This window comes from Cetorhinus maximus, chromosome 20 (assembly GCF_964194155.1).
Source record: "Cetorhinus maximus chromosome 20, sCetMax3.hap1.1, whole genome shotgun sequence".
Taxonomy (NCBI): Eukaryota; Metazoa; Chordata; class Chondrichthyes; order Lamniformes; family Cetorhinidae; genus Cetorhinus; species Cetorhinus maximus.
In genome coordinates this window covers 58,329,108-58,350,529 of record NC_135898.1, presented here as the reverse complement: position 1 = coordinate 58,350,529, position 21,422 = coordinate 58,329,108, and the positions used below count along the sequence as shown (strand labels likewise).

Here is a 21,422-nt window from a genome sequence, read left to right as displayed (position 1 = left end):
CCTGCTCTTGTGGCCACAGTATTTATATGGCTAGTCCAGTTTAGTTTCTGGTCAATGGTAACTCCAGGATACCGATAGTGGGGGATTCAGCGACAGTAATACCATTGAATGACAAGGCGTGATGGTTAGATTCTCTCTTGTTGAAGATGGTCATTGCCTGACTCTTGTGTGGCACCAATGTTACCTGCCACTTGTCAGCCCAAACCTGGATATTGTCCAGGTCTTGCTGCATTTGGACATGGACTGCTTCAGTATCTGAAGAGTCATGGATGGTGCTGAATGTTGTGCAATATACAGCAAACATACCCACTTCTGACCTTATGATGGAAAGGAGGTCATTGATGATGATGGTTGGGCCTAGGACACTACCCTGAAGAACTCCTTCAGTGATGCCCTGGAACTGAGATGCTTGACCTCCAAGAATCACAACCATCTTCCTCTGTGGTAGGTATGACTCCAACCAGCAGAGAGTTTTCCCCGATTTCCACTGACCCCAATTTTGCTCGGGCTCCTTGATGCCACACTCAATCAAAATGTTGTCTTGACATCAAGGGCAGTCACTCTCACCTCACCTCTTGGGTTCAGCTCTTTTGTCCATGTTTGAACCAAGGCTGTAATGAGATCAGGAGCCGAGTGGCCCTGGCAGAACTCAAACTGAGTGTCAGTGAGCAGGCGATTGCTAAGTAAGTGCTGCTTTCTAGCACTGTTGATGACCCCTTCCATCACTTTACTGATGGAGAGTAATTGGCTGGGTAGGGTTTGTCCTGTTTTTTGTGTACAGGACATACTGGGCAATTTTCCACATTGCCGGGTAGATGCCAGTGTTGTAGCTGTACTGGAACAGCTTGGCTAGGGGCACGGCAAGTTCTAGAGCACAGCTTCAGTACTATTGCTGGAATATTGTGAGGGTCCATAGCCTTTATCCATCACTTCAGACTGAAAATATTTTATTACATTGTGAGTGCAATACTGGGTGCCAACAGCCAACATGTTAATTTAACTTCCTAGTATTCCCCTCCTCCCTCCCCCATCTTACCTTAAGGCAAGATGAATTCCATGTTCAGGAGATCGCCCTGGTCAAAGTCACCTACATTACCCTGTTTTAGTGTGGTCTTGTCATTTCTGACCATTTCATCCTCCTTCATTTCCCCGTTTGATGCATCTCTGGTGCTGCCACCATCTGCTTGTGTGCCCACCTGTTGCTGAAAGTGTAACCTTTGCACTGTGTTTCTGTTTTATGTCTTTAATACATTGAATTATATACAAAGTGTAACTGTAATGTTTTGTGCCTCATTTTATAAATCATTTATACACATTACACATTTGAATAAATCTAGTTTTTCAGGCAACAAACACAATTATTTGTGCATCACTAAACAGTAAGGAGGCTTAAGTGCAATTATACCCAGAAAACAGTTTCTAATCACAGAGTATGTCCACATCTTGCCTAATTACAGAAATAAAAGTATTTTTAGCTTTTAAAATAAATCCTGTCAGAGACAACTGTACAGACAATTTTCCTCGTCTGAAGTTGTTGCTTAAAAAATATTACAGCCAAGGTTATATAATAGAGGGGCTTTATCCAGATATTTCATTAATGTGGGAGTCATACAGAAAAGAAGGAAGATCTGCACTGTATCAAAAGTCGAGACATACCAGAAAGCGTTACAGTGAGATACTATCATACAAGTTATTTTTTTGCTGATTTTCACTGTGGCGTAACAATTGGAATGTATTTTATTCAGACTGCACAACTGGAGACTGCAACACAACATTCAAAGTGCTATACTTTAGTCACCAACTGGTTCAATTAACCTTTGAAACTGTGGAGGGCCACTATAATTTCAACAGTTAACATTTACAAGTCATGAAACAGGTTTATCTTCTTTGCTCTGCTGCAGGTCTTTAAGCAGTTCAGCTCCTGCATCACCTGCCTTTGTGGCAAAGAGAATTGCCCCTTCCTGTAAATTCAGCATCTTTAAGTACCTTGCATAATCTGCATATACTGCATTGCAAAATTTCTGTGAAATCTTATTAAGGAAAATGCCTTCAAGTACAATCACACACTATTGTGTAAGACTTTTTAGCATGGTTCATCAGACATACTTTTAAAATAAAATTTTGAACATAATTATGGTTAGAATGCATTTTCTATTGACGCAATTAAATCAACACCATTAACATCCAAAAATAATTCTGAACTTATTCTATGCTTTTCTTTTATGTTACTAAGCAGAATTATATAAAGATAAACCATGTTGTGGCATTCAATGCTGCATTTTAGGAATCGGTAACAAAGTACTCAATTCACACGTAGTAATCTGTTTTATGTTACAGTGTGCTGTACTTTGGGCAACTGTCCAAACACGTTACTACAGAACCTTTTTTCCAGTTTAACAGTTGTTAACGGTTTGCTACTTTTCATTTTATAGAATCGTAGAATTTACAGCACAGTAGGAGGCCCACTGGACCTGTACCAGATCTTCAACTCGAGCCATTTAATCCCAATTTCTTGCCTTTCCCATACTTCCTTTTATGTTCTTCCTTTAAAAATACTTGATTCCCTAATCAATGATGTAATTGCCCCTATCTGAATAGTCACTTATGGTACAAGATTTCAAGCTCTAATGATTGTCACAGAAAAAAAAAAGGTCTTCCACCAGAAAGTGAAAAGTTCAAAACTCACTTTTACGTAGCAGCATAAATTTACAATATTTTCCAGATTTAGAGCAAATGTTTTTTTTAAAATTCATTTAGGGGATGTGGGCATCGTAGGGTAGGCCAACATTTATTACCCATCCCTAATTGCCCTTGAGAAAGTGGTGGTGAGCTGCCTTCTTGAACCACTGCAGTCCATGTGGTGTAAGTACACCCACAGTGCTGTTAGGGAAGGAGTTCCAGGATTTTGACCCAGCAACAGTGAAGGAACAGGAATATAGTTCAAAGTCAGAATGGCATGTGGCTTGGAGGGGAACTTCTAGGTGGTGGTGTTCCCGTGCATCTGCTGCCTTTGTCCTAGATGGTAGTGGTCATGGGTTTGAAAGGTGCTGCCTAAGGAGCCTTGGTGAGTTTCTGCAGTGCATCTTGTAGATGGTACACACTGCAGCTACTGTGCGTCGGTGGTGGTGGGAATGAATGTTTGTGGAAGGGGTGCCAATCAAGCGGGCTGCTTTCTCCTGGGTGGTGTCAAACTTGTTGGAACTGCACTCATCCAGGCAAGCAGAGTTTTCCATCACACTCCTGGCATGTGCCTTGTAGATGGTGGACAGGTTTTGGCGAATTAGGAGGTGAGTTACTCGTCACTGGATTCATAGTCTCTGACCTGCTCTTGTTACCACAGTATTTATATGACTAGTCCAGTTTAGGTTCTGGTCAATGGTAACCCTCAGGATGTTGATAGTGGGGGATTCAGTGATGGTAATGGCATTGAATGTCAAGGGGCGATGGTTAGATTCTCTCTTGTTGGAAATGGGTCTAGCGCTTGTGTGGTGTGAATGTTACTTTCCACTTGTCAGCCCAAGCCTGAATGTTGTGCAGGTCTTGCTGCATTTGGACATAGACTGCTTCATATTGAGGAGTTGCAAATGTGCGGAACATTGCACAATCAGCAGCAAACATCCCCATTTTTTATCTTATGATGGAAGGAAGGTCATTGATGAAGCAGCTGAAGATGGTTGGGCCTAGGGCACCACCCTGAGGAACTCCCGCTGTGATGTCCTAGAACCGAGATGACTGATCTCCAACAACCACAACCATCTTCCTTTGTGCTAGGTATGGCTCCAGCCCGTGGAGCATTTTCCCCCGATTGCCATTGACCCCAGTTTTGCTAGGGTTCCCTGATGCCACACAAATGCTGCCTTCATGTCTAGGGCAGTCACTCTCACCTCACCTCTTGGGTTCAGCTCTTTCGTCTATGTTTGAACCAAGGCTGTCAGGAGCTGAGTGGTCCTGGCAGAACCCAAACTGAGCGCCAGTGTACTGGTTATTGCGAAGCAAGCGCTGTTTGATAGCACTGTTGATGACCACTTCCATCACTTTACTGATGACGGAAAGTATACTGATGGGGCGGTAACTGGCCATGTTGGATTTGTCTTGCTTTTTGTTTACAGGACATACCTTGGCAATTTTCCACATCGCCAGGTAGATGCCTGTGCTGTAGCTGTACTGCAACAGCTTGGCTAGGGGCGAAGCAAGTTGGAGCACAAGTCTTCAGTATTAATGCCGGAATATTGTCAGTGCCCATAGCCTTAACAGTATCCAGTGCCTTCAGCCGTTTCTTGATATCACATGGAATGAATTGAATTGGCTGAGGACTGGTATCTGTGATGCCTGGGACCCCTGTAGGAGGCTGGGATGGATCCTCCACTTGGCACTTCTGCATGAAGTGCCTGCTTATGGCTTGGTGCAAACCGGGCAATTATTCTGCATGTAGATTAATCCCACATGAATAGTGATAATGGGCCTGAGACCCTGAAAATATTATCACCATCCATATTTATCTTTGAGCATTATAATAATCTGGAACAGTATATTAATAAACATCCAACTTTTTCAACAATATAGTAAAACCATTAATATCTGCAGAATTAGGGCATTCATGTGCTTTAGAATTAAAATAATCTGCAAACCTGTGGTGTTGCAGAGGTCCTCACAACTCTATCAACAGTGAAAAGGAGTGGATGGAATGATGAATGGATGTCAGCAGGCAAGAGCACAAACCACTAATTTCCAAAACTGACCTCCACTGTCAGCACTTGGATATTGAACATTCTTTTTGGAAAAAATATTTTAACAATTTGACTTATCTTCCACTACGCCTCAAAAAAGATGTGAGGAAATGCAGCTTTTAAAAGGCCTTTTAGTCTGAAAAGACTAAAGTATATTGTCAGGGGTAGGGTGAGGCAATTATGTTCAAATCATTCTGGAACTTGGGTATGAACACAGTCTAGATAAATGAGATGAGATGAAAGCCAGCAACTAGGATCTTAAATAAAATTAGCCTGGACAGGCGAATCTCTGATCCTAGTATGAGTTGAGCCCATAACACAGGCCTGCTTATGACTTGGTACAAATTGGGCAATTATACTTTGAGAGATGTCACAATGATTGTTGTTCTGGAAAATGGCAACATGCTACAGTGGTGGGGGATATTCGCCGAGGCTGAGGTTAAATCTTTGTACTAGCATAAACCTAAATTAAGAGCTGAACAAATTAAACTCCACTTGAAATTAACCAATTGTGTTCCAGCATGGTTTTTTTGGGGGGGAAAATATTCAATTAGTTCCAACAGAAGTCAATATTAGTTTAATATAAATTTTAAAAATCTGTAAGAACAGAAAAATGTAACAAATAAATTCACAGTCAAAACTTAACTCACGTGCATAGGCCAACTGGTGAAAGAGATTAGGTAAACCACTGAAGCTGAATTGATTCTTTTCCCTGCACAGAATCTATGCTGCATTTGATACGGGTGCAAAGTAGAAAGATGTTCCACTTGCCCCAACTCCATTGTGTACTGGATGAACACAAAATGAACCTTTTTTTTAAAAGAATAAATTTTATGCTTAGTTCACTCATGAAATGATTGCTCACTCGATCCACCTCCAGAGAGATCGAAGGACACATGTGAAATCCACAAATATTTGGGTCAGGTTATGCAATCATGCAAGTAGATCTAGGGCAGCACGAGTCCTCCTATTAAGTAAAATGCTTAGATTGCTTATGAAACCAAGGGACACGAAATGAATCCAGCCAATGAATTGAAGAATGGATGTACAGTGGACCTTAATTTGTAACACTCTATAATAAAAAATTGGAGAAAATGGAGACACCAGTCCTGCAAGGAGTCATCTTGACAGAGGTCTATATAAAATAGTATATGTTACAAAAAGGCATATATTGTTTCAAATTAATGGTCAGGGTGGCATAAGTTAAAATAGGTGAAAGAGTGATGAACAGGAGAGTATAGGCAAAAAATCTTGGAATAATTTAAAACAGTTGGACACTGTTATTGACAGGATGCACACAATCTCTTGGTGATCGAGTTAAAATGGAATGAATAATCTTCCTCAACTTGTGACTTTGATAATAAGGATCAGAAAAATATTCATTTTTGTATTACTTAAATCAAAAAGGATATTTGTATTTTCATTTACTTCAATAACCCCATAGTTGAGACAAGCTTCCAAGAACAGTGCAGCTCTGTCAAAATATCGCATGCTGAAATGTAAATAAAAATATATTTACCAGAAATATTAACATGTAACCACTGCTTTACAAACAAAAAAACACTGGAATATCATAAAAATGTGAAGAATTAGAATTTAAAAATCAATTTTAGAAAATCGTAATTCCAAACATCTAGCTGCTCCTTCTCGGCGCATTTAATGTCACTGCTCTCTCGGCCCACTTTACATACTTTCTTTTCACCATCAGCTGCCTTATTACTGCTTTCCATTCTAAGCTTACTCCCTGCCAGCCAAGCAAAAAGCACAGCTTGGGCCCTTCTAGTGCCTCAGGAGAAACTTCCACAGGAAATGTCTACAGAAGCACTACTAATCATGGCCATAAGCAGCATCAGCTACATCAGTTTCAGTTATTATTTTCGAATTAAGTTCCAACAGCAGAACACAACAGTAATGCAACTAGAATCTTAACATTCTGTAAGTTACTCACTAGATCTTAGAATTAAATCACTCAGTACGTTATTCAGTACATTTAACTGACTCATTAAATTCCATAATTTAGTTATATTTAATAATTTAAATATTTTTTGCATTTAACAATAGAATAATCGAATGATACCGCACAGAAGACAGCTATTTGGCTCAACACACCTGTGCCAGCTCTTGGAAGGAGCTTTCCAATTAGTTTCACTCTTCTGTTCTTTCCCCATAATACAGAAAATGTTTCTTCAAGTATTTATCCAATTCCCTTTTGAAAATTATCAAATCTGCTTCCACTATCTTTCAGGCAGTGCATTCCAGGTTATAACAATTCAATGCACTAAAAAATGTTTCAGCACATCACTTTTGGTTCTTTAGCCAATTATTTTAATCTGTGTCCTCTGGTTACTAATACTTCTGCTGCTGGAGACATGTTTTGTCTTTTTACTCTATCAAAACATTTCAACTCTTTGAAAACTCTGCCAAACCTGCTCTTAATCTTCTCTGCGCCAAGTAGATTATAGTATTCATTATATTTAAAAGAAGCAAATCTGAATCCAAATGTTCTTTACAATAACTATTACATTTGCCTGAATTTATTCGTTCAATTCTGTTACCATAAGCCCAACCATCTTGTCCATGAGCGATACTCCCAGGTCAACTAGTTTTCTATATAAATACACACACACACTTGTTTTGATAGAAGACACATTTCTTACCTGTGTAGCATTTCTGCAACTTTGCTAAAGCAGCCCAATGAAAGGAGGACTAGGATAGCCTTTGACTTCTGGTTTACCTGAGATGAACAAAGATGATCTACCCAGCGTTTCAGTACTTCTGCACATTCCTCTGTGTTTAGACGCACCTTTATTAAAGAAATAAAAAAGATAAATATTTTCTGATACATACATCTGATTAACATGACAAGATGAGTCACAGTACATTCAACAATTTGTATTTACATAGTGCCTTTAATGCAATAAAACATTCCAAGGCGCTTCACAGGAGCATTATAACGCAAAATTTCACACAGAGCCACCTAAGGAGATACTAGGGTGGATAGTCAAAAGCTTGGCTAAGAAACACCTCAAAGGAGGAAAGGGGGGTACAGAAGCGGAGAGGTTGAGGGAGGGAATTCCAGAAAGGGCCCAGGCAGCGGAAGCCACAGCAACCAACAGTGCGACAATTAAACTCGGGAATGCTCAAAAGGCCAGAATTAGATGAGAGCAGATATCTGGGGGTTATGGGGCTGGAGGAGATTACAGAGAGAGAGAGAGAGGGAAGAGGCCATGAAGGAAATTGAAAAGAAAGATGAGAAATTTAAAATCTTATTGCTGGACTGGAAGTCAATGTAGAATAGTGAGTACAGAGGTAATGGGTGAACAGGACTCGGTGTGTAAGGACACGAGCAGCAGACTTTTGTTTGACCTGAAGATTACAGAGAACATAATGTGAGTGTGGCAGGGTACAGAGTAGGGGGACAGTTAGCTCAGATGGCGAGAAGGCTAGCGCGTACTTCAGAATAACACCAACAGGGCGGGATTTGATCCCTGTTCTGGCTGAGGTTGACTTGGGGCTGCCTCTTTGCCTTGCCTCATAGTAAAATCATGGCACAAAGCTGTGGTTTGGCGACCCTTCAATAAGCAAGGATGCCACATAGAGAAGGAGAAGAACAATGTGGGAGGCCAGCCAGGAGTGTGTTGGAATAGTTGTCTAGAGGTAACAAGGGTAGGGTTGAGGGTTTCAGCAGCAGATGAACTGAGGCAGGGGCAGTGTTGGGCGATGTTATGAGGGTTGTCTTAGTAATGTCATGGATATGTGGCTGAAGTTCATCTTTGGGTCAAATATGACAGTCCGTCTCAGCCTGAGACAGTTGCTGGGGCGCGGGATGGAGTCCATAGCTAGGTGACAGAGTTCGTATAGGTGACTGGAGACAATAGCTTCGATCTTTCCAATATTTAATTCGAAAAGGTAACAGGGCACTTATATGAATGTCTATAATCTTTTACGTATCACAATTTACTGAGATATGAAATCTTGGCAGATGAAAATGAACCTCTTATTCCCTTGTTATGAATAAATCAGTATCTGCAATTTGCGAAAGTCTGCCATAAATTCTCACATGCATCTATTAATAATTGTGCTTGGAAATCTGATTCCTCAAACATTAGGATACAAATGCTTAACACTTTCACGATGAATTCAAAAGTGCCAACCCATTTATTTTAAAACTGATTAAAATAGTGGAGAAAGGGGATTTCATATGAACAAGCTCATATGGTAATGTGTGAAGTACATTATGTCACGACTCACTGGGGATAGTGTGCTGTAACATGAAGCCCCACTGTTCCCTGAGCCGCGACAAATATGAAAAGTTTGACCAAACCACCAGATTGTCCTAATTCTGCCGAACTGTTTAATTTATGTTAACAGAATACGAGCACCAGGTTTGTAAACTTAATAAGGAAATAACTGTTTATTGAAAAAACTGTCGTTAACCAGTGGCAAAAAAAAAATATGAACTGCTAATTTCTAACTCTATAACCTAAACTCTACCCTTCTTAAATTCCTATACGTACACATGTACAAGATACATAAGACACACAAAAACATGGATTTTAAGGATGGGATAAAACAGTTCAATAGCACCAATTCCGAGTACAGGATTCGATGGGTTGATTTTGATCAATGTCTTCCAACTTTCTTTCAGTTCTTGTTGATGACATGAGGTGATCTTCCAGCATTTTCAGTATTTAGTTCACTGGTTGAGCACTTGCCTTTCAATGTCTCTAACAGTGATTTTCCCCTCTGCATCCTAACGTGGATTTTCAGAGAGTGCAGGCTATAGAGATAGGAGGAGAAAAAGCCAGCTAGCTATTATTGTGGAATTGCTGGAATCTTCCATACAGGAGAGAGAGATTTTAGGTCCTTTTCCTTTCAGGCTAGGAACTATTCTGCTCTCATACAAGACCTGGTCAAGAGCCAATTAAAACACTGTGGTCGGCAGCTCCCTTGGTCCAGGACTCCTTTCCGGCACCATCCCATCTTTCAAGGCGCACTCTGTTCCAAGGCTGTATATATCTCTCATCCTGTTCAAGTGGACATGTCTTTCAACTTGCAGTCATTGTAATTTTAATCCACAATCCAACAGAAAATAAAAAGATATGTTCTTTACAATAGCCCAACAGAAATTAAAAGATATGTTCCTTACATGCCTCTGCCCTTAAAAGAGATGAAACGCCATTTCAAAAATGCGTTTCATCACCAGGTATGTGACACATGGACAACAAAACACGAGACTTACTTTCATTCATCCTTCCTCCCCCTTACACAATCTTCATCATTTCTTACCCCATTAACTTATTTTAGTATTTTATACTCGGGACAATGCATCCGCAATCACATTATCTTTACCAGCAATGTGAACAATCTTTACATTGAATGGTTGAAACAATAGACTCCATATAAACAGTCTCGCATTTCAAGTTTTAAACCTATCAATGAATGTCAGCGGATTATGGTCAGCGTAGATTAGTGTTTCTTTGTTATTGTGTCAGACATAGGCTTCAAAATGTTGAAAAGACAACAATAATTCTAGAGTTCTTTTTTCTACTGTAGAGTACGTCCTCTGATATTGATTTAGTTTCTTGGAAATGTACCCCACCAGCTTCTTTATCCCTAATTGATCATCTTGTAATAGGACTCTACCTACCCCCAAATCGCTAGCATCAATTGCTATTTTAAAAGGTTTAGTGAAGTCAGGGGTGGCCAACACCGATTCATTTATTAAGATTGCCTTCAGCCTTTCAAAGTCTGCTTGGCATTCTGCTGGCCATACCACTTTTGCCTGTTTTCTTAACAAATTGGTGAGAGGTACGGCTATTGTGAAGTTAGGCACAGCTTCCTATAAAACCCACACATTCCCAAAAACCTCAATTTCGTGTTTAGTTTTAGGAATGGGGAATCCTATTAGAGCATTCACTTTTGCTGTTCTTGGCCCTTGTCCTACAATGTGACCTAGGTAAGTTACCCTTGCTTTTGCAAATTCACTTTTGGCCAGATTTATGACTAAGCCAGCCAACTGCAATTGCTTAAACAGGTCCTCTAATTGCTTTACACATGTTCTTCCCATGTGTTATTATATATTACAATATCGTCCAAATAAACCACACAGTTGTGTACTTCAGCTACGACTTGATTAATAAGTCTCTGGAAAATTTTAGACATGAAGTAGAACCTTGGTCAGATTGTATTTCAACTGGTAGGCCATAACGAGTGAAAAACTGAGTTAATTTTTCCACCACCACCTTAGCTGTAATTGTCCTTAAAGGAATAGTTTCTGGAAATTGGGTTGTCATATCCAAGATTGTAAGGATATACTGATGTCCTGCTTTCATTTTGGGTAATGATCCTACACAATCTACTAATACCCGACTGAATGGTTCTTCAAAAACTGTTATGGGTATTAAAGGTGCTGGTTTGATTACATGATGAGGTTTACCTACTACCTGACATGTATGAAACATTTTACAAACTTGCACTACGCCCTTCTGAAATCTTGGCCAGGTAAATACCTATTTATCAAATACGGGTTTTCCATATTCCTACATGTCCTGCCATAGGGATTTCACGTGCTACGTGCAAAAACTCCTTACAATATTTGGGCGGTACAATTATCTGATGCCCATTCGTCATCCACAAGTCTGTGAGGGTGTTTCTACTCCCTCATCAGGACTCCGTTTTAATGTAATAGCACTCTGGAACTCCTTCAGCCTCTGCTTAAGTGTGAGCTGACACTGTTTAACTCTGGGTCTGCTTTCTGAGCCACAATTAATGAAGACATGCCAAACAATTCCTTTGAATTATCCACATCCTTAAAGAAAGTTTTGGCTACTCTAACATCTGCTCGTGGCATTACTTTGACCTCTGGTGATGGACTTTGTTTAGCTATTGCTCTGGTCACCACACACAATGGAAAAATACCTAGAACTTGTTCTTGTAACTGCTCCATTTCTTTAACCTCTTTGACTTTCCGTAATTATGGGCGAAGCTATAACCTTCACTCCTGCCAAATCATTCCCCAGGACTAAATCAACTCCATTCATGGGTAATTTCTTAACCACTCTTACAACCACCGATCCAGACAACAAATCACACTCCAATTGCACTTTGTACAATGGAACCAGGATATACTCTCCACTTATCCCGTTTACCAATACTTTAGCCTTCATTGAACTCTCTGGAGGGAAAACTAGGTCCTTCTCCAGCAAAAGAGTTTGAGTAGCTCCTGTGTCCCTTAATATAGTTATGGGTTTAGTTGCATCATTTGATGAAAAAGGAGTTATCTTTCCTTTAGACAAAAACCGTTTACATCTCTCATCTACCTTACTCACTTCACCTGCATTCACAGCAGTGATTACCCCATGTCCCTTATTTGTAGTTAAAGCTACAATTTGATCCGTGGCATTTTCTTTTTGAGTTCCCTTTTCGGACTCTCTGTTATAAACTCCAGTAAGTCTCTTGGGCTTCCCTCGTAACTTCCAGCTTTCTGAATGATTGTGTCCCACTTTATTACAATGGAAACATTTAGGCCTTCGAGTTTCACCTCCACCCTCAGTACATTCCTTCCTGATCTGGGGAGGAGGTCTCAAGGTATTCCCAGCTGTCCATTCTTTACCCCTGGCTACTTGCCTTCCTTTCACTCTCCCACTTTCTATGAGGGTGATGAAAAAAAAGTCTAGTTTTATGGATCAGCATATAATCGTCAGCCATTACTTCAGCCTGTCTAGCAATCCTTTGGTCTTCAACATGGATTCTTATTACAGAATGTAGGGAGTTTTTTAATTCTTCCAAGAGAATGGTCACTCTGAGAACGTCATAGGTAGTTTCAACTCCTAATGCTCGTATCCACCTGTCAGAACTACTTTGCTTAATCCTTTCAAATTCAATGCAAGTTTGCCCAGGCTGTTCCCTTAAATTTCGAAACTTTTGTCTGTATGCACCCAAAAAGGCCTTTTTCACCACATCATAATCCCTGGAAACCTCCTCTGACAGTGAAGCATAAATTTGCTGTGCTCTGCCTGTCAATTTGCTCTGCATGGGCAATGTCCAGTTTTCCTTTGGTCAATTCATCTGTTTAGCTATCTTCTCAAATGAACTAAAGAATGCTTCAACATCCCTTTCCCCAAATTTTGGAAGAGCTTAAGCAAATTTAAACATCTCCCCACTGGGTTCTGATCTGGAAATCCTGCCTCACCCACTGATATCTCTTTTTTTTTAAACTGTCAGCATTTTAAGCTGGAATTCTCTCTCTTTTTCTCACTTCCATTTCTAACTCCCTTTGAAATGCCCTTTCTCTTTCCTTTTCTACCCGTTCTCTTTGAAATGCTCTCTCTCTTCTCTTTTTCTTTCTCTGCCGTTTCTTTTTCTGCTGCGTCTAGTTCCAATTTTTTATTTGCAACTGAATTTGAACCCATTCCAATGAACCATCCCTTGGAGAACTTGCTCTCTTGGGTATTCCTTCCAACTTCAAATGCTGTGCCATCTCTTCGATTATCTCTGCCCTCCTAGCTTTAGAAGGCAATCCTACTCTTGATTTATTTGCCAATTCGATTAACCAGATTTTTAGGATCCATTGTAAAATCGTCAAGGATATTTCTTCCACTTGCAGGAAAGCTTTAGCAGTTTCCAGTGCCATTTTATTTTTGACGTACAAACCTGGTGTTTCCTTTTAGCTTTTATTAGTTACTAAATCTACACCCAAATCGTCGTGGTCTTTTGTTCCAAAATATCCCGGTTCCAAGCCCCCAAACTTTGTCATGACTCACTGGGGATAGTGTGCTGTAATATCAAGCCTCACTGTCCCCCGAGCCGCGACAAATGTGAAAAGTTTGACCAAACCACCAGATTGTCCCAATTCTACCTGTTTAACTTAGGTTAATAGAATACGAGCACCAAGTTTGTAAACTTAATAAGTAAATAACTGTTTATTGAAAAAACTGTCGTTAACCAGTGGCAAAAGAAAGAAATATGAACTGCTAATTTGTAACTCTATAACCTAAACTCCACCCCTTTTTAAATTCCTATAAGCACACACATACAAGATACATAAGACACACAAAAACATGGACATTAAGGGTGGGATAAAACAGTTCAATAGCACCAAATCTGGAGTACAGGATTCGATGGGTTGATTTTGATCAATGTATTCCAAATTCCTTTCAGTTCTTGTTGTTGACGCAAGGTGCTCTTCCAACACTTTCAGTATTTAGTTCACTGGTTGAGCACTTGCCTTTCAATGTCTCTAACAGTGATTTTCCCCTCTGCCTCTTGACATGGGTTTTCAGAGAGAGAGCAGGTTATAGAGATATGAAGAGAAAAGGCCAGCTAGCTATTATTGTGGAATTGCTGGAATCTACCACACACAGGAGAGAGAGGTTTTAGGTCTTTTTCCTTTCAGGCTAGGAGCTATTCTGCTGCATTGCTCTCACACAAGACCTGGTCAGGAGCCAATTAGAACATTGTTGCCAGGCAGCTCCCTTTGTCCAGGGCTCTTTTCCAGCACCATCCTGTCTTTCATGGCACACTCTGTTCCAGGGCTGCAAAATTTTATATATCTCTCATCCTGTTCCAGTGGACATGTCTTTAAACCTGCAGCCATTGTAATTTTAATCCACAGTCCAACAGAAAATAAAAAGATATGTTCTTTACAACAGTCCAACAGAAATAAAAAGATATGTTCCTTACAATTAACAAAATAAAATAGTGCTAAGTATGCAACAGTCTGTTACTGCTTTTCATATTACAAGTTCAGCATTAGATTTTCCTCCCTTTCTAAAATACAAGCTATCATCTCCATTAGTTATAACATTTAGCATTTCTCTAGCCTAACTGACCAAAACAGTGTTATTCAGTTTACAATTTTGTTTAGCATACATTTAAAGCAATAATAACTTTTCTACTAGTCCTGACATAAGTGTCAATATGAAAAAGTAGAAATTCCACCTTAACTGGACGAATGTTTTGAAGATTGGCGTTTCTGATTGTCATGAGTGGGTATCAAGTTTTGCAGTACTGTTACATTTTGCTGTACAAAACATGCTCTGAATTAATTAAACACTTTGTCGCCTACCAACATAAGATGGCCATGCAAGATAGCCAACGATACCCATCTGAGTACGCTCAGAAATCCAATAACGTCACTCTGCCGCACCCATCCCGCCAGAAATCTTTTATTGACAAAGGACAAAATGCTATGGAAGTGGTTTGATTAACAGGCACGTTGACCAATGAGCAGGCCTGGTGAGGGGGTGGTGCAGGGAGCCAATGGGCAGGAAGTGGGGGCGGGACCCAAACTCAGCCTCAGTCATTAAGTTATTCCAAATGAGAATTTTTTTTTGAAAAAGCGCCGAGGCGAGCAGCCTCATCGGGAGCTCACGGTGGCCGGGGGTGTGTTTGTATTTGCAGTGCTACCTTCGCCCCGCCCCTGTTAACAGGCTGGTTTGAGGCTCTCAGGTGAACTTCACTCTGGGATGGACAGCATTGAAGGTGGGCCCCAAGGGTGGAGGGAGGCAGGGGCTTCTCCACAAATAGGATAAAGAGAGGAGGAGCATTCCATAGCCCGACTTTCGTTTCCCTAAATAAGCTGAATAAAATACGCCTTGTTTATTTCTGGCCACTGCCTACCCTGTCTCTCACAACGATGTAAAGGAGTAAAACACTAGAACTACGTGTGCACCTGTTGGCAACAAACACAGCCCGAATTAAAAGAGTAAATAAAACTGTGATTAACAGAGCGTCATTTATTCAGTTGCTTGATCGCTGGATTCTGACTAGAACTTGTAATCAAAATAAGTACCAGATTGATTTCAGCAGAAATGTTCTCATTCGTTAGAAACATCTGGTTTGTTAAAGTTTGTTAAAGTAACAAAATAAAAGGGAGACTTGACCATTTGCAAAATACTGCAGATGTTGGAAATCTGAAAATGCTGGAAATACTCAGCAGGTCTGAAAGCACCTGGGAGAGAGAAACAGAGCTTCTAACAAAAGGTCAGCAATCTGAACATTAACTTGGCTTCTCTCTCCAGCGATGCAGCCTGACCCACTGAGTTTTCCAATAATTTTCTGTTTGTTTCTATTAGAGACTTTTCGTGTTGGACTGTCAGTAACACTTGGCCAACAGGACACTGAAAATCATCAATAGAACTATTTAAAAATATACAATCATATCTCGTGGGGGCCGGTTAGCTTAGTTAACTAGATGGCTAGCGTGCTGTTCAGAATAATGCCAACAGTGCGGGTTTGATTCCCGTTCTGGCTGAGGTCGACTTGGTACCTGCTTCCTCGCTCTGCCCCCGAGAGTGGAAGGCAATGGTAAACCACCATGGACAAAAAAACTGCTAAGCAAAACAGCTCAGAATGAAGCATCAGCAGACAAGCCAAGGGCCTGCTTTTGAGCAGAGCACTTAAGGAATGGAATGGAATGGAATCATATCTATGAAATGAGCGCTTCTAATATCAGAACGAAAAAGAAAAAAAAATGGAAAGACACAATTGTGTTAGCATATGAAAAAGAAAAGATTAGAGGATTTGTGCATGAAGAAAAAGTGGACATAACTAACACAGGATGGGGCATGGGCATGAGAGCAAGGACAAGAACTTTTCTGTTAACTAGGGTACAGGAAGCCAAAAGAGTTTGTGGTTGATAGGAGTGCAGGACTTCATGTAGATGAGGATTCAGGTTTTGGGATTTTGGATAATTTAAAGCTAGGTAAGTATTGGGGTTGGTTCACTGGATAGAACATGCAAGCAAAGACAAGCTTACAAACATACGAACTTGGAGTAGGGAAAGGCCACTCAGCCTTTAGAGCCTGCTCCGCCATTCAATAAGATCATGGCTGATCTGACTGTAAACTTTCACCTATCCCTAGTAACCTTTTACTCCGTTGTTTATCAAGAGTCTATCTAACCTCTGCCTTGAAAACATTCAACAACACTGCTTCCGCTGCCTTTTGAGGAATGGAGTTCCAAAGACTCACCACTCTCAAAGAAAAAATTCCTTCTCATTTCTGTCTTAAATGGCCGACCCCTTATTTTTTAACAGTGACCCCTGTTCTACATTGTCCCACAAGAGGAAACATCCTCTCCACATCCACCCTGTCAAGACCCCTCAGGATCTTGTGTGTTTCAATCAAGTCACCTCTTACTCTTCTAAACTCCAGCGGATACAAGCCTAGCCTGTCCAATCTTTCTTCATAAGACAACCTGCCTATTCCTGGTATTAGTTTTGCATACCTGCTCTGAACTGCTTCTAATGCATTTACATCCTTCCTTAAATAAGGACACCAATACTGTACACAGTGCTCCAGATGTGGTCTCACCAGTGTCTTGTGCAATTGAAGCATAACCCATTTACTTTAATATTCAATTCCCCTTGCAATAAATGATAACGTTCCATCAGCTTTCCTAATTACTTGCTATACCTTCATACTAGCCTTTTATGATTCATGCACTCGGATACCCAGGTCCCTCTGTACCTCAGAGCCCTACAATTTCTCACCATGTAGATAATATGCTTCTTTTTCATTCTTCCTGCGAAAATGGACAATTTCAAGTTTTCCCACATTATATTCCATTTGCGAGATCTTTTCCCACTCACTTAACCTATCTATTTCCCCTTGTTGCCTCCCTTTGCTATTTTCCAATCTAATGGCACCTTCCCCAAATCCAGGGAATTTTGAAAAATTAAAGCTTTAAAAGGTGATGAAGGTATTGTCTAGGGTTTTGGCAGAGAAGCTAATGCGGAGTTGGGTGCCATTATTGAGGTGGAAGAAAACAGACTTAATCAAGAAGCAGATGTGAGGAAGGAAGCTGAGCTCAAGATTGAGTTGAATGCCAAGGATCTGCAACTTGTGACTCAGCTTGAGAGTCAAGATCAAGGCATTGGAAAGGACCAAAAAATATGGCTTCAGTTTTGCTGACACTAAAACGGAAGAAATTACTGGTTCTAAATCTTAAATGTTCGAAAAGCAGTAGGAGAGTATAGGAACTTCCTTTAGTTCAAAGGAGGAAGTAGGCAGACAGAGCAGCTTAGCATCAGCAAAGAGAAGCGCTTTGGTAGGAAGAACCAGGGGAAGCAACATAAAATAAAGGGTCCAATTCTAAATCGTCTGCAGGAACAGAGAGACCTAGAGGCATATGTGCACAGTTCATTGAAGGTGGCAGGGTGGGTTAAGAAAGCACTTAATAAGGCATACGGGATCCTGGGCTTTATAAATGGAGGCATAGAGTACAAAAGCAAGGATGGTATGGTGAAACTTTATAAAACACTGGTTCGACCTCAATTGGAGAACTGTGTCCAATTCTGGGCACCACAATTTAGGAAGAATGTTAACGCATCAGGGGACAGAAAAGATTTACAAGCATGGCTCCAGGGATGAGGGACTTCAATTACATGGATAGATAGGTGAAGCTGAGGCAGTTCTCCTTAGAGAAGGTTGAGAGGAGATTTGATAGAGGTGTTCAAAATCATGAGGTGTCTGGACAGAGCAGATAGTGGGAAACTGTTCCCATTGGCGGAGGAGTCGAGAACTAGAGATTTAAGATGAATGGCAAAACAGCCAAAGGCAACATGAGGAAAAACTTATGTAGCAAGCAGTTAGGATCTGGAATGCACTGCCTGAGAGTGTGATGGAAGCAGGTTCAATTGTAGCTTTCAAAAGGGAATGGAATAATTATCTGAAGAGAAGGAATTTGCAGAGCTATGAGAAATGGGCGAGCAAGTGCCCTTGCAGAGAGCTGGCATGTGCACAAAGGGCTGAATAACCTCTTTCAGTGCTGTAACCACTCTATAATTCGATGCAAAAGATAACTCCATGTTTTAAGATAACAACACCAAGGAACAGTATAAAAGTTATGAAAGGGAGGGCACCAAAGATGGGCCCTTGGTGTACACCTAGGTGATCATGCAATCTGTGGGGAACAGAAGGTATTAAAGCAATGCAATGCCTATATATGAATACAACTAGGCAACAGCAATGTCATGGAGGTGTAATGCAGAGGAGAGATAGTGAAGCGATGGTCAATGATGTTGAAGGCAGCATAGAGATCAAGGAAGTTGAGGAGAGACAGAAAACAAACTGTTGCATAAATATTTGCTCTGTTGCATCTAAAATTGATTATGAATCATTTACCTTTGCAAGCCATGCAGCTCGATTCCACTCTCCATAAGTCTGTAAATATCGACAAGCATCCTCAGCTTTATCTATCAGACAAAGCAGCTGGACTCCTTCTGCAAGGGTTACATAAAGTAGAGATACTCAAAGTACTGAAACCACCAACTCAGGTGAACAGCATGAATACGTCAGTAAATGTTTTCAGATATGAGCAATTGAAACAGATTTCCTCACTCTTATGTTTAAAAAAACACAAATATTCAGGTATGGAGGTGAAGCATGAATCAAATGTTATAGGCAAAAAGAGATGAAGAATTTACCAAGAACATTCAGAACCCCTCCACATTCAGTGCAACAAGTGTCAGTATCAAATCTGTAGACTCTGCTTGATCCCCTGTCGACTACTTAAATATTAGAATATTTTTTCATCTAGCTCTACATGATGGTGAGTTTTACTGGAAGCCTTCTAAAGACACTGGGCCTCTAGGAAATATCCCATATTGGCTGGGCCCAATAGGCCTGTGTACTAATCCATGCGCTATAGAAAGGATGTTAAAGCCACGGAGAACATATAGCCTAGATTTACCAGAGTAACATTAGAGATGGAAAAACTGTAATAAATCCAGAAAATGCTGGAAATACTCAGCAGGTCAGGCAGCATCTGTGCAGAGAGAAATAGTTAACATTTCAGATTGATGATCTTTCATCAAGACTGGGAAACGTTTGAGATCTAACAGATCTAAAGCAAGTGAAAGTGGGTAGGGTACCAAAAATAACAAAATGGAAGGTGCGCGATAGGGTGAAAGACAAGGGAAATTAAATGACAGAAGTATTGATGGTGCAAGGCCAAAAAGAATGGCTATGGGACAAGTAAAGAAACAGAAAGGCATGTTTGAAGGAGGTGTGAACAGCAGAATCACGAACAGATACAAAGCAAAGAAAGCAGAAACAAAATAGGAACAGTGGTTATGATCTGAAATTGTTGAATTCAATGTTGAGCCCGAAAGGCTGTGAAATGCCTAATCAAAAAGTGAGGTGCTGTTCTTTAAGCTTACATTGATCTTCATTGAAAAACTGCAAGAGGCCGGGAACAGAGTGGTCAAGGTGGAGAATTAAAATGACAGGTGACCAAAAGCTCAGGGGCATAGTTGTGGACTGAATCGAGGTGTTCCACAGAGTGGTCACCCAATCTATGTTTGGGAAGAGGCTGCATTGTGAGCGGCGAATAATGTATATTAAATTGAAAGAGTATAAGTAAATTGATGTTCCACCTAGAAAAAGTATTTGGGGCCTTGGGTAATAAGAGGAAGGAGAAAAAGGCATCACCATCTCCTGCACTTGTATGGAAAGTGCCTTGGGAAGGGGAGGAGGGTGATGAGGAATAGACCAGATGTCACAGAGGGAATGGTGTGTTTGGTAGTGGGGTCATGCTGGAGATGGCAGAAATGGCAGAGAGTGATCCATTGAATATGAAGGTTGCTGGGGTGGGAGGTGAAGACAAAAGGAACCCGATTGTGTTTGCAGAACACATCCATTCAGTCCACAAGTGCTACCCCAAGCTTCCAGTCGCCTGGCATTTCACTTCTCCACCTTGCTCCCACTCTTGACCTTGCTGTTCTCTGACTCCTAGTGTTCTAATGAAATACAGCGCTAGCTCAAGGAACAGTATTGATCTTACAGCCTTCTGAACTCAATGAGTTGAACTATTTCAGACTGCAAACTCCGCTTCCATTTTGTTTCCTCCTTCTTTGCTGGTTTTTGGTTTTCTCCCGTTTGTCTCTTTTTGTTTTGCATGACAGCTGCTCATGATTTTGCCATTCACACCTCCTCCAGGCACATCTTTTGTTTCTTTATTTGTCCCATTACAACTCCCTTTGGCCTTGTACCATCAACACTTTAGTCATTCAATCTCAGCTGCTTTCTTCCCTATCACAGATCTTCCCTTTTGTATTTTCCCAATTCTCCCGCCACTTTCACCCACTTTAAACAAAAATGTTAACTGTTTCTCTCTTCACTGACGCTGCCAGACTTGCTGAGTATTTTCAGCATTTTCTGTTTTTAATTTCAAATTTCCAGTATCCGCAGTTTTTTGCTTCTGTGCTCAGAGGAGATACTGAGATATTTAAACTACTTTCACAGGATCCAAGAAGGCCAAGGTAAGATTCTATATGTTTATGTATAAATGGCAAATGTTCTAATAAATGAACTATGACAATGTATTCAAATGATGTAAAACCACTGAACAGGTTTTTTCTTGAATTTTAGGCACCACTGATTGATGGTTAGTAGGAAATATGGTAAGAAACCCAACAGGTGTGGAATGGGGGGGGGGGGGGGGGGGTTGGCGGGGAGGGCGGAGGATGGTGATAGAGGGGTAGGGATGATAGAGTGCAGTGGAGGGTGAATCTAGGTGCCATATTAAATCAGCACATGTCCCTTGCAACTCTTGGCTTTGGGTGCAACCAGGCTTGACTACCAGAATAAAAGTCTCCTTTCGGCAAGCCACAAAATCTGTAGCAGGTGCTTTGATATTATTTTAGAGTGTGGAATGCATTACACAAATGAAGAACTTTGTTTTCAAAAG

General features: G+C 40.6%; 1 protein-coding gene across 1 annotated transcript in view; it reads right to left on the bottom strand.

Annotated features, from left to right (window-relative positions):
- Positions 1-1,227: 1,227 nt before the first annotated feature.
- wdr11 (WD repeat domain 11) overlaps positions 1,228-21,422 on the bottom strand; it is a 121,208-nt gene continuing 101,013 nt past the window's right edge. Inside the window, exons 26-29 of the mRNA XM_078564772.1 lie at positions 18,857-18,954; positions 7,385-7,530; positions 6,140-6,219; positions 1,228-2,023 (exon numbers count right to left, since the gene is read on the bottom strand). Coding sequence (XP_078420898.1) covers positions 1,866-2,023; positions 6,140-6,219; positions 7,385-7,530; positions 18,857-18,954 — 482 coding nt within the window. The 3' untranslated portion in view covers positions 1,228-1,865. The remainder of the gene's footprint in view (positions 2,024-6,139; positions 6,220-7,384; positions 7,531-18,856; positions 18,955-21,422) is intronic.